General features: G+C 40.7%; 1 protein-coding gene across 1 annotated transcript in view; it reads right to left on the bottom strand.

Moving 5' to 3' along the window:
• Positions 1-261: 261 nt before the first annotated feature.
• The window catches only part of LOC104542230 (RNA polymerase-associated protein RTF1 homolog), an 18,614-nt gene continuing 4,384 nt past the window's right edge, over positions 262-14,491 (bottom strand). The window contains exons 2-8 of the mRNA XM_010186467.1: positions 8,334-8,481; positions 6,685-6,889; positions 4,450-4,564; positions 2,855-2,966; positions 1,911-2,046; positions 1,120-1,297; positions 262-348 (exon numbers count right to left, since the gene is read on the bottom strand). Coding sequence (XP_010184769.1) covers positions 262-348; positions 1,120-1,297; positions 1,911-2,046; positions 2,855-2,966; positions 4,450-4,564; positions 6,685-6,889; positions 8,334-8,415 — 915 coding nt within the window. The 5' untranslated portion in view covers positions 8,416-8,481. The remainder of the gene's footprint in view (positions 349-1,119; positions 1,298-1,910; positions 2,047-2,854; positions 2,967-4,449; positions 4,565-6,684; positions 6,890-8,333; positions 8,482-14,491) is intronic.

Raw genomic sequence — 14,491 nt, 5'->3', positions numbered from 1 at the left:
ACAACCATGGGTTACAAACGCAAATTAATTGCTCAGATGTCAACACCATCACAAGCCCCTGCACGAGATTTTTTTTTTTTAATTATTTCCTTTATGCCCAGGGGGAAAAAACACAAACAAGCCCAACTCAAACATTATAGCAGTAAGTGGCAAGGCAAAGCCCAGTCTACTTTTTAGCTGTCATCTCCAAACCACACACACAACCTTATTTGCTATTAGAAAGACACTGATTCATGAACTGATGAGGATTACTTCGGTATCTTACCGCAACTGTAGTCCTTTGTTTGTCCGGGTACCACCAAGCTGGTAAACCTTTGCAGTCTCTACCACGCCAGTTATTTCAGCAACCTGCATCACAGAGTACAATACACAAGAGGAAAGATGTAAGGGGTTTTTTTTGTGTTCCTGGAATATATCTGGCATATATCTTGATACAGTTTTCCTATCTTCTCAGTTTGGCCTTCCTGACCAAATGATGCACACTTTCCTACTTTTCCTATTTCCTTTTCAATTAATGCTGGTTTTGACTAACGTATGCCCCAGATGAGATACACCAGTGCTGCTCACATACTGAACAGAGTCCCTCTGGGGACCTTTTTAATGCAATTTTAGAGAATACTATTGCACCCTATAATTGTGCAGTTACTGCAATGAAATAGAAAAACAAAACTGTTCTCAATCACCTTCTCTTCTAAGGCATACTGGTGTACTAGAAGCACTTTGTAAAAAGAAAAGAAAAAAAAAAAAGAACCAAGACCATGCAATAACTTGGGAACATTCCCAGAAATAAGGAGTGAATGTTACTCATCCTTACTTGGTCAGAGTCCTGAACTCTAGTTTGCAAAACAAATGATGAGGCAAGACAGCACGAACTAAAGCTGGAACAACAGGCTTTGTTAGTGCTTCTTCTCTCACTAAATGTTTCTCTTTACCTAGCTGGCCCCATACATATTTATTTATTTTGAATCCAGTCTTCTCCATTTCTTTGGCAACAATTAAATTTTCTGTTTATGAGTGATCTTTCTAATAACTCAATCACAGGTACCTGAGAATTGCTAAGCTGCAAATCTCATATTACAGCAGTGTAAAAAGTACTAAATCCCTTGGAACTAAACTCACTCGATAAACAGGTTTGCTGTTGTGATTTCCAATGCCAATGCGGACAAAGCAGCCAGTGACTGTCTTGGCAAAGAAAGGCATGTGACACCACCGTTCCAGCTTGTGTCGTGATAACCGTACTCGGTTCAGTTCTTCAGGCAAGGACACCGGCTGGGACTTGGGAGGAATTTCTTCTTTCCTGATTTAGGAAAGGTGAGAAGGAATAAAGAAAAGAAGTAGAGACATAATTACCAAAAAGGGGTCCTGAGCAAGGCATAGCACTAGTGCCAACTATTTAAATTACTAGTAAAAGAAATGATTCATCGTGCACGAGTTGAATGTAGATACGTGAATTTAGCATTCATGAGAAAGGCTTAATGCAAAGTCCCAGACTTGTTACCCACTGCCCCTGCTACCACAAAGCAGAAAGACTCACACACCAAGGCAGTTTCTAGGCCAATGCTTTAAGATAAGCCAGCATATATCTCTGCCCTGCTAACATGCCAGGGTTCTGCAGCTGCTAAACTGTAGCATTAAACAAATCTGTAAACAACAGCGTAAACAGGGATAAAAGGGTAACAGCAGGGACCTGAAGTTGCAAACCTATTCCAGGTAAATCAGTCCCATGTACCATGATATAGAAGACAAAGACTCAAATCTGAGTAATGCAAGTGTGCCCAAAAGCGAAACCGCTTTAGAGACACTGAACTGCCCCCAAACAAACCTCTAAAACAGCATGAGTCTACACAAAGTGGAACACTGTATTTGAACACACATTTACAAGTAATCATAGTCCAGTGTTTACTACTTACTCTTCCTCCTCATCAGAAGATGAGGATCTGGATGAGCGATCACTTTTCTCACTGGACTTATCATCCTCCTCCTCCTCTTCATCATCAGAGTATACTTCACTAGTTTTTAATGGCTGTTTTTTTGCAAGCAATTCGGCTGGAGGAAAAAGGAGAGAACAAGGAAAAGCAAGGTGTAAATTTTTAACGAAAACTTCCTTTCACAGTTGAAACCTTATTGTTTTACAGAAAAGAGGCACATAGCCGTTAATTTTACACTGGATACAAGTGCAATGTGTTCAAATCCACTAGTAAGCTAAGCACTCCACTGTAATATTCAAAGAGAGAAATCAAAAGTATTTAAAAGCATCTTAAGTCTCAGTTGCACTTATCTCCAGTCTCCCAACTTGACTGCACTTGGTAATAAAAGATGGGCAAAACAACTAGATACGAGATAGAACTATTATGATGTGAAAACATTACTATTTTGCAAGGGGGAAAAAATCTCATGTTTGGAGAGAAGCACGATAAAACACAGTAGAGTAACAATAAGTCTGTGGCAAGATGGACAGGGTGATGTGTCAATGAAGAAACAAGCAAATGTAGACATGGTAGTACAAGTACAATAAATACGGTTTGGATGGTTCAGAGATTAAATAACACAATCTAAGTGACCAATTCAAACATATGAACTAAACATTACTAAGTGTCATTTAATGGACTGCAATTCAAGTTTGTTTTGTTTTCAGTCCCTTCCAGGAAGGGAAAACAGGGAGGAATAGAGCATCAGCAGTACCAAACAATACCTTAAGTGGTCATGTTGGGCAAAAGACCAAGGAAAACACAGACGCAGCGTTCATTCGCTCCAAGGTGTAGGATTGTTGCGTTAATTGGAAACGGGAAGTAGCACTTTCAGAAAGCTGTAATAATGTCTCAAAACTTGCAGCAATAGCAACATGCTTTCATACCTGTTCTGTTCTTCCTTTTCTCTCTTTCTGCTTTGAGCTCCTCCATTGCCTGAGATTTCTTGTCTAGCTTCTCATCCCGTTTTGATCGCCGCTCTTTGTTATGAGACATGACCTAAAAACATGCACAGAAAGTCCCTCCACACTGAGCACAATCAATAAATTGAAATGCATTAAAGCAAAGATTGTTTGCACACTTCAAAAACTTTTCAAATAGAAACTGCTAGCAAACTCCATTTTGAAATTGGGTTTTTTCAAGTTCATTTTTACAGAGGTTAGGGAGAGGGAAAGCAATCTGAAGCCTATTTCCAAGTTTTAGTCTCAAAACTCCTCCTAGAGTTAAAAAATACCTAGAGAAACAAAATGGAAGTACTTCTGCAACCAACAAACAATAAAGAAAAATGGAATTAATTTTCTTCTCATTTGCTTCTCCTTCTGCAAGGCCAAATCAAGGCACTTCTCATTCAGCAACAAAGAGAAAAGTTATGTTAAAAAATACTTAACGCAGAAATAAAGTTTGTATAAAGTCTGCAATATAGATTCAAATCTCAAATGTTGCAAGTCTTCTAATATTTTCTGTTTCTAACAGGTTTATCTGGAATACCAGGTAGCACAGAAAGCAGATTCTGTAGTAAGCACAAGAGTCAGTTGAAGTAAGTTGAAGTAAAAGAACTCTGCAGAAAATTCTTTTATATATGCATATATGTCTACATGTTATGTATCACATGTTTGGACTATACAAGTATATGCGCACACGTGTACACATATGGAGTTGAGAGGGGTAGGGAGATGAAATCCACTCCATTCAACATGTGCCTAAGGGAAAAAATCAAATTAGGTGAGATGGGTTAAGTGTTAAAACATCTATTTCACTAGAGAACAACACGGAGTGAATGCCAGCTGGAGATGCTCTCCTCTGTTGCACAAAGACAGAGGCAACAACAAGTGCAAATGACCAGCTAGTTCGTAGATGGCTAAAGTTAGGCAAGATGAATCGCATCCCATTCTGGGAGCCTATCTGTCCAGACTCTATAAATAGTTATGGCAGGATCTTAACTATTTGAAACTACAGCCAATTCAGCCATTTGAAACCCCATTTCAGTTAGAGGCCTCATCCCAACAGCTTTTCCTTGACACCCCTAACTAGTAGAAATTTAGCATTCTTTCCATTGTATGTGCATGCAAAATAATTAAGACAACAGCTGAGCAGCTTCTGGCTTGCTCTCTCAAACTTTCTCTTGCAAGAAAGGCTGCGTACGTAATGTTTCAGACTGAACGACAGAAGTTTGGCTACAGGAACCACAAAAGGTTTATTTGGTGCTCTCATATGGGAGGACTATCACAGAAACTCTAGATATAGCTGCAACTTTGCATTTTTCATTAAAAGGAGTTGTAAGCACACCCCTCAGCAGGCTTTAATTTCTTTAAATGAACTGGAAAGGCTAAAGATATCTTGAGCACATAAATGAACTAAATTCTGACCTGCTTACCATTCTGTTTGACATTAAGGGAAAACATAAGGGGCAGAGAGAGGCAGCATCCTATCTCCTCTTGCCAAGGGAAAGGGGTTTGTTACTAAGGACAGTTTCATTTCCTACCTGGGATTCCTGGATCTGTGTGAGTTTTTTCTTCTCCTGCTCCTCCTCTTGCTTTTTCTTTTTCTCTTTCTTTTCTTTCTTTTTTGCTGTTTTTAGTTTCTTCTTGATTTCAAATCTAGTAGCAGACATTGAAACAGAAAGAACATGTGAAATAATGCTCTCTCCTTGAGCGAGCAAGTACCGCGCAGATGCTAATTCAACTTAAGTTGCTAGGAGGCTGCAAGGAACACTTTGACTGCTTGCTCCAGACGGATAACCCTTTAATGCTATCCTGTCCCCCATGCCCATCTTCTCCCTTGCCCAAGAAAAATAAGGTCAAGAAAAGCTGAGCATAGGAAAGTGCAGGCTTACAGACAGCTAACAAGAAGAGCTGAGGAGACCTCATAGTCATAGCTACTTGTAGAAATCTGTCCTTACTCCCTCTTCATATTTGCCAGTGTAGTGACCATCGCATGCTGCCTCCAACTCTAAAAACAATTGGTTATTTCACATCATTTTAATTCTCAGCAGCGATGAATGTGGTTGTTTAAAGCCACTATCATGCTAACTTTTTTGTGCTTAAACTCCACCTTTCTACCGGCACTGGTCTGTATAAGAACTGCAAAAAAGCCAGTGAGTCCTCCCTCAGCAGCCACATTCCAATCAGACTCAGGCAGCTTCTGCAGTCTAATTTGGGCACTTCCATTGCTACCTTCATGAAACACATCACCCTGAAATCTTATTTTCAGCCACTGTATTCAGAAAAGTAGTAATTTCCCTAGAACTGTCCTGTGACAGAGATTCCACTGCACCATGGACAGGTCGTTGTTTTGGTGCATATGGACAAACAAGAAAAAAAAGTTACTTAACTTCCTGTAACTGAAATTCAAAATGTGTCATCCACATGCATATTACACTGCCCATTCTTCTTTAGTCCTTTACACCTGGATCAGGCAGACAAGAAACTGAAGTGCCAGATGAGCTTGTTGCCCTTTTTGCCTTTAACATGAAGGATAACACACAGGGCACAGGCATTGTATCACATGCCATGTCTGCTGTAATCCCAATGAGCTCACAGCACAATGTGCACACAAAGAGTTAGACAACATTTTGAAAAATTCAACTTACCATAAGTTTAAATAACTATCCCCTCCACCACCCCCTTAGTTCTACCTGCCAACTCCTTCACACAGTACAGGACAAACGCATTTAAAGTTAAACCAGTAACCCAAGCTTAGACTCTATCTTGTTTGTATCAAGTATTCTCCAGCACTCATTCTAGAAGACAGACATTCGGTTACCATGAAACAGCGTATGAAATTTTAAAATATGGCATCCTTCTACCTGATCTAAAATCCAATCTTTCACTCATTCTGATTCCTTTGAGGAGAGCAGCAGACTAAAGACATTGAAAGTAGTATTAAAACCACAGAGAGGCAAGACAGTCCTCTAAATATGGCTTGGACAAATGGACAGTCTGACAGTAGCTTGTATTGATGTGGTTTACTCAACAGATGTCAGTCCTATAGAGAAATTTCTCAGCAAGTAAGAGAGAAGTCACTGAAGAAGGAGGAAACTGGAGAAAACTTGCTCCACACATGCCAAATCTTTTCTGTTAAGACACATGGGGAGAAAGATACCTTTACTATAAGGGAGCTGCCTGATAGTACAGTGTTACAGTAACAAAGCCACAGCACCTAAGGTAGAAATCCACAAACAACCCCTTGAAAACGACATATCCAACACCATTCCTCATTAGTCAGTATCTCTCTCTTCTCTTAGGTCACCACCAGCTTCACATCCATACAGAGACAACCCTAAAACTGCGCTGTGCCTCACCATTGTTTTCTGAAAAATTCCAGAAGCTCATATGCACCTTACACTTTGTTTGCCTTTTTCCAAAGTACCAGCATGCGACAGCTCATACAGAAAAGACAGAAGAGATGCAGTCCTTCTGACTCTCTAGCATCTAGTGTGTGAAGCAGTAATTTGGCTGCAACAGTAGCCAACAGCACCACGCATATTCAACAGCTGAGAAACTTTCCGAAAGTGGCTTTTACAAGAACACGCAGAATTCGTGCTGTGTCCTTCTCAACTGGTTACAAGGACAGTTTACACCAAAAGAAAATGTACAAAGAAGCTTAATTCACTTTATAGTGCTGAACGCTTGGACCTTAAACATGAGAACAGAGTCAGCATACTCTCCATAGAGCCTGTATGAATTTGCTACCAAATATTAACAGAGATAAAATTCACCTTCTCTTTAGTACTTCTCTCTTCTCTATCCGGTTAAACAGCTCCTGCTCTCTCTCCTTTTCTGTCATTTGCTCCAGTCGAGCTCGGTCTTCTTCATCTCCCATCAGATCTTCTCCATAGCCATCATGGAATTCCTCATCTTCAGATGAAGAATCCGAATCTGAGCTAGATGAGGAGCTGTTGCTTTCCGAGTCAGAGACTTCTCCTAAAAAATGAAAATACAAGGCAGTGAGATTCAGCTGGGGCAAAGCCCAACCACTTCATTGTAGCATGTTAGCAAAGAATATAGAGAATTAATTTTACACTCCTCTTCCACTATACTAAAAGCATACATATAATGAAAACTAAACCCAGGAGGAAATATTTATTACCACAAAATACGCACACTAAAAATGATAAAGTGAGTGGTACTACATGTAAACACGAATTGAGTTATAAGTAAAAATTTGCAGTAGAACAAGCAAATTTTAGGACACCTTTTGGTTAGTGTATTAAGGTCTTATGGTTAGACTTCTATGTCTATATGCTTATGTCCTGGAGAAGTTGCTTGTACATCCATAACTTTACAAGTGTGTATGTATACCTCAAATGCTGCTATTCACCACCACCAATATTCCTCATTATAACAACCTGAAGACCCAACATTTGTCATTTGAAGACTGCAACACTATGAACTGCTGCACCACAAGATAAAGTTGAAACATACTACCCTCAGGACTGACAAGGCCATGATGCTAGCTCCATTACTGTAACAAGCCCTCCCAGTTACATATGGGCTTAGAAACAGCTGACATCCCAATAATGTTGGGTAACACCACCTTTAAACTTGATCTGAGCCCAAGTGCTTTGATTATCTCACGTAATCAACTACCTTACACCAAATCACAAAAGCAAGCATTAGAATTCTCTCTCTCACTTTCATTCTGGTCTCAGTAATTCTGGAAAGTTACAGCTTTGCAAGCTTACACTGTGAAAAGCCTTGATTTGTAAGCACTGATATATACAGGTTAAGTCACTTCATGCTTTGGTCTGCCTCTGCTGTGCTCAATATACTTAAAACTGTAGGCTCCTTCATATTCTTTCTTAACTTTGTCTTTTTAGTACCAACTGAAACCGCAAGTAACCACCTGCAAACCTTCATGGGCATGATGAAAACAGGAAAGAGCACAGGAAGTATGCCCAGCATTGAAACAGATTCAACATTCATGTAAAAAAACATGACAGTTATAGGAATTATTTTTCTTATTCCATACCAGTATAGATGTGCAAGAACTCCAATTCAGGCCAAACACATGCAAGGTAAGCTCTATTTGCATCATGCAACACTATACACCTTTCCCTTTAAGTGGGAATAAAAGAAAATGCTACACACACTGCAGATGGGAGAAAAGAATTTTCCAGGAGAAAGTCAAGTAACAATGTATGTCATACATTCTTCAGTTGAAACAGTATTTGTGTTGCGTTTGTAACGGAGTGCTTACAGCAATGCTACACTGAATTATTTACACTTCAAGCCACGGCAAGTTTAAGGGTCATCCAGACCACCAGTAACACAAAGAAAATTCTTCGAAGGTAGTCTTAAAAATCACCATTTAACATTACTCTTTGGTGTGCACAAAGGGGTAAGTGCACCACGTGTGTTATCTTACCCTCTTCAGGTGCAGAGCTCTCAGCTGAGCTGTCTCTATCCGAGCTGCCTGAAGAGGCAGCTTTGTTCGTCTGTTTCTTCATGGCTCCTTTCTTCTCTGCCTTACCCGCTTTTCCCTTTTTCTTGTTTTTAGAACCTCCGACAGTCCACTGCAAGGAAAGGGCCAAGAAAAGGATCATAAGACACGAACATCACTCTCTTCCCTCCCCCAAAACACTGTAGTAAAAGTGACTGAGAAACATTCCAATACCTGACAGCAACAAATTAATCATACAAGGGAGGGGGAAAAAATAGCTGCCAATAGGAAATATATTTTACAAGATCTTTTGTGCTGGGGCAGAGGAGGCAGGAGGAAGAACATTGTGAGATTGTTTTGGGTTTTTTCTTTAAATACAAACAACAAAAAATAAGTTATCAGTACAAGTCAACAGTTGGTAGGTCACTCATTTTAAAAACCCTGAAGGCCGGGTCTGCAATATCTGCAAGGAGAAAAGAAGTACTGAAAACATTTTCCTAGGAATATAATTTTAAACAAGTGTCCAACTGCATTTGTAAAGATTAGTTTCAGCCTACTACTATTAAACAGATGTAACAGATGTGTTTCCATAACTAGCTCATTCAGGAGCAGATTATCAATTTCACAAAGGCACACCAACTATGCATGACAGCCTTTCCAAAATCTTTGTTTTACCAAGAGTACACAGCATCTGTATTTTTATGCAACAAACTAATAGCACACTCACAGACAGTAGTGCCACCACCTGCTTTTATAGACACGAGTTGGACACAAATTAGAATCACAGAAGCCAGGAAAAAAAGGATGGGGTGGAATCTAATGTCAAGTCTTAATTTTAATTTTCTCTTAATATCATATCTTTAATTTATCTTTAACTTAGATTGCAATTTCCAAGTACATGACTTATACCACCACACACACACATAGGTAGCAACTTTAAATCTCAAAGCCTCAGTAGAATAACTTGTATTTATTTACCTTACAGTGTGATTTCTTATTATAATTTTTGTATTGTCCCCACTACCTTGGTAAAGCCAGAAGGGAACAGAACCGGGAAGGATTGCCTATGTATTCTTTTAAGGCTTTACAGTACTTTGCATTTCACTACCGCTCCTAGAAGGGAGAGGCACAAAACCTTCAGGAATAAAACAGTTTCTTTCTAAATACTGTTTTCTAAACAGTTTCTTTCTTTCACAGAGTCACAGAATCGCTCGGTTGGAAAAGCCCTCTGAGATCATCACGTCCAACTGTTCCTGTCTACCCCCTAAACCATATCCTTAAGTACCTCATCTACCCACTCTTTAAACACATCCAGGGATGGTGACTCCACCACCTCCCTGGGCAGCCTGTTCCAGCTTCTTCTTTTACCCTCTCAGTAAAGAACTTCCTCCTTATCTCTAACCTGAACCTCCCTTGGCACAGCTTGGTGCCATTTCCCCTTGTTCTATCCCCCATCACCTGGGAGAAGAGACCAGCACCCACCTCTCTACAACCTCCCTTTAGATATATATTTAGACTGTTATCCTCTTCATACCTGTATATTACTCTCATCTTTCATGCACGTCACCATCTGTTCAAGCATGCAGTCAACTAAACAAATATATTCTTAATTCAAATGAGCAAATACTCTTTTCCATAACTGAGATCTTGTGCTCAGAACTACTTTAATCAGAAAAAAAATCTTTAGATTTGACCTCAGGTGCACACAAACTTCAGCCTTTTCACACATTCATCCCTTCCTAGGGGGAGAATCAAGTCAGTCCCTGCAGGCAGCAATCATTCCATGAAGTCTGATGACTTCTTCTGCCTGATTAGGCATTATCTTCAGAGAACCCTGGTGTTCAAATACTCTAAATAGAACTCAACTGAGTAGTTAGGAGCTACTACCTAACCTACTAATAGCTTTAGAATTTCCTAGGTTTTGATTACTCTCACACCCAGCTTTGTACCTCCCACATTACCACCTGCTTCAGCATCTTTAAGCATCAGCTGTGTATTGAAAAGCATCTGTTAAAGGCCAGGCAGAAGTTTTCTAAGGTAGGAGCACAGCTACCTACTGGTGAGCCTTCAATTGCCATCCATACCCTATGCAGCTACCTCTGTGTTCTAGTCCATAGGACAGGTAAGAAACTATACAGAAAGCATCTGACTATCACCCTGAGCTTGCACTCAAGTCTTTACTGGCTTCCACATTAAAGTTTGACTTGTTCAGCATTACAATACTGCTGCCTAATAATATTCCTGGTTAACTATGCCCATGTAAATCAGTTAAGAACAAGCTCATACTCTGCCTGAATCTGCTCAAGACTCAGTGTTAAGGAATCATCTCCTTGGTACTACAGCAAGGCGCATTTTTGCTGTTTGTTCAAGAGCTCACCTACTGCCAGCATACCAGTGAAAACACAACAGTGAGACTGTGAAACTGAGCATTTAGCAGGGAGGAGCAGAGCTCTGAACCAAGGATGCAGAGGTACCTCCTTCCCAGAGCTCTGCCACTTCTTTTCAGTGTTCAAACACTGAACTATACCTTGTGTCGGTATGCTGTATAGCAAGAAAGAAGCACAGAGAAAGTCACAGATAACTCCACAGTTATATCAAAACCTTGAGAGGTCATGCTGAGATGAAAGAAGTTAATATCAGATAAAAACAGCAAGACTTCAGTGGTTAATAAAATGTTTAATAGCTGTAGTACATGCATTACAGATCACTGTTCTCAGACTTTGACTCACAAGCAGAACTGTGGAGAGAACCTGGGTCCAGGAACATGGGACTGCACAGAAAGCTGTGCCACAAACACTTGAACAAGTACTAAAAATTATTCTGCCCTAATCTAGGAAATTTTGCTTTGGTTTCTCTGTCACCCTGGAGATTACACTACATCTCGCTTTTGTTTGTGAAAGTGACCTCTACATCTTTTAAGTCACAATAACTGGTTGTCACCTCCCAGTTTCAGTGTTATCACAAAGACAAATTCTTCCCCACCCAACTCAGGTGCTTCACAGGTTATTCAGCTACCAGAGTCTGTCATGAATGCCTGACCATTCCTGGTGCCACTTCAGGACAAATCAAGGGTTCAAGCAAGCCTTAAGGACAAATAAATCACCAAAACCAGAACATAGTGCTCTTTAGGCTCACAGATTGCTCTGCAGATCCAGGGACCATCAGTTATCATTTGGACATTGAATGACCATTCTGTCTGGTTCAGAAAGAGACCAGCCAACATGAACTTTCTTCTAACAGCAAAGTCTTAACAGAGATTAGCAGGTCTCAGGAGGGGGGCAAAAAAAACCCCAAAACCAAAGCAAAACCAAAACAAAACCTGAAAGCCACGAGCTGCATGGCAACCTGCAGTCCAAATCAGAGTCCTGAGCCCTTTCCTCATGCTCTTGCACATCAGCAGAGATCAGAAAGTCAACAACATGTGTGCATATAACATCAAGTAAAAATGCACTCACTGTTATGTCAGCAGCATTTATTTGCTCCGTTTCCCTTACCTCCATGCATCTCAAACAGCAAACAATAACCATATTTTCTAAAACCCATCCTCTATTGCAGCTTCTCCAGGTTTTCTCTTCCATGCTGCAGGCAGGCAGAGCCAGTCAATGCTCTTCACACTGTCCATGACTATAACACTTCCTCTGAACAGCCCCTCTATTCACTGCTGCTTCCTCAGCCACCATCTGGAACCCTCCATGGCTCCAGATACAGCAAGTTAATAAACCCAAGCAGAACTGTGCTGCAACGCGGCTTTCTGCTTATTGTTTAGTACTACCAAAGAACAGAGCTTTATGGTTCATTCATGGGAAGTAGCCAGAAGAAGAGCATTTCCATTTTAACTCTTGCTTCGAAGTCCTAATAGCTTGCATATTTTCCCCCAAGAACTCCAAGTTAAGCCACAGTACCCAGAATGGACTGACAATAAACAAACAAACAAAAAGTGAAAATACTCCCCCACCAAAAAAAACCAAAATAAAAACCAACCAAAAAACCCCCAAAGCACAGATTAGAAATAAGCCAGATTTAGAAGTCATCTTCTACAAAAGCATCTACACAAAATTACTGAAGAAAATAATTTACGGCTCAGCAAACCTGGAACATATTTCCACTGGAGAGATGAGAGGGAAGAGGAAAGGAAAAAAAGACAAAGAGACCCAAGCCTTGAGAGTACAGAATGCAGTAGAATTGCCTAACCCCTGCTGCTCAGAGAGTCGCCATCTATTCCCACAGTACCTAAATGTATTATCCACTGAGATTCTATTCTGCAAATAGGTATTCTCCTGGCTTTTTAATTTTTTTTCTTTTTACATAAAACCAAAGACAGATGCACAACTGAGGTTACCTGCCTGTCCTTGCCCTATCCTTCCCTCCTGGATATGGCTTTTATAAGCAAAAGCCAAATTACAAGCCACAGCATCAAAGCAGAACAGGTCCCTTACCTAGGCCAGCTAAACTTATGTCCTATGACAACACGACAGCTTAAGAGCACCAGGGCACATAACATTAGCCCAGCTTACAAACTTTTTTTCATTCTCCTCCATTAATACCTGGAAAACAAAAGGCAGTCCTCCAGGCAAGCCATCAGACTGCAGTTTCAGCCTGTCTGTAGACAGCAGCAGGCAGCACAGATACAAAGATAAGGCAGCATTTACTGTCTTCAGGGGTTTCTCAAAGCTGGGAGAACTCTGGAGACAGCACTTCAAGAGCTACAAGGAGGAAAATGCACTCTACTACTGTTAAAATTAAATAGTAAATAAAAAGCCCTTGTTATTTTTCTTGCTTTTCAGGGTCTGCACCTGTAGAACTGATTTAAACACAAAGAGGAGACTCAAGGTGTCAACCCTAAAATGGAAAGGTGATAAGCAAATAATGGAAACACCTTCCAATGCCACAAGAACTGACTGAAAGAAGGCTTCATTGGCCAATATACCACCAGACTCTGGATCAATTCTTATTACGTGAGCACAGCTCAAAGGAGCTCACCAAAAGGTAACTTGGAAACAAAATAAGTTTACACATAGTAGGTTCAAATTCAGTTTAAGCTGCAAGTTAACATTTGCTCTAGAAGCATTCTGAGGAGACCATGTGTTGAAAAATGGCAAGAACTGCTAAGTGACAACATCAAGGTGGAAGATACCAAATGCCAAAGCAGCAGCACTCTCCATGATCAAAACAAACTTGGGGATGCTACTGGCTGTGAAAACCTGCAATGTTGTATTTTGGAAGCCTAGGCCAAACAGCTGGAGATGGCAACAGCCATAAAATACTTGGTCAAAGAGCACCTTGCATGGCTCTAGCATCATCTGGACTAACAAAGGCTTAATCAGTTCTCTAAATATTAGACAGTGTCTTATGATTGGATTGTTCCCAGCAAAAACTGCTCCCTGGGTACAAAGGAAAAGTTAATTCAGTGAAAAAAAAATTAGTAAAATCACATACTCAATTCCAATACATCCATGAGTCTGTTTCTGGAACGACCTGCTCCACTCCAGAGCTCCTGCAGACTCTCATTCCACATTGTTGTGGTTTAGCCCAGCAGGCAGCTAAACACTACACAGCTGTTTGCTCACTCTCCCACATGTGAGGGGATCTGTGGGATTCTGTGATCTGTGGGATCACAGAATCACAGAATATTAGGAGTTGGAAGGGACCTTGAAAAATCATCAAGCCCACCCCACCCTGCCAGAGCAGGATCACCAGACCAGGTCACACAGGAACATGTCCAGGCGGGTTTTGAATGTTTGCAGAGAAGGAGACTCCACAACCTCTCTGGGCAGCCTGGGCCATGCTCTGTCACCCTTACAGTGAAAAAGTTTTTCCTCATGTCCAGACTGAACCTCCTATGTTCCAGCTTGCACCCATTGCCCCTTGTTCTGTCATTGGCTGTCACTGAGAAGAGCCTGGCTCCTTCCTCCTGACACTTGCCCTTTACAAATGAGCGAGTGTCAGGTGGGGAAAAGCAGAAAAAAGCTGAAACTCATGGGTTGAGATAAAGGAAATAAAAGGAAGGGAAAATAGTAATAACAATTTAAAAATACGTAAAACAAGTGATGCACAATGCAATTGCTTACCACCCACTGACTGCTGCCCAGCCAGTCCACAAGCAGCTGCACTGCCTCCTGGCCAACTCCCCCCAGTTTTACTGT

This window comes from Mesitornis unicolor, unplaced genomic scaffold, assembly GCF_000695765.1.
Source record: "Mesitornis unicolor isolate BGI_N332 unplaced genomic scaffold, ASM69576v1 scaffold22276, whole genome shotgun sequence".
Classification (NCBI taxonomy): Eukaryota; Metazoa; Chordata; class Aves; order Mesitornithiformes; family Mesitornithidae; genus Mesitornis; species Mesitornis unicolor.
Note: the sequence above shows the minus strand (reverse complement) of the source record. Positions and strands in the feature narration are given on the sequence as shown.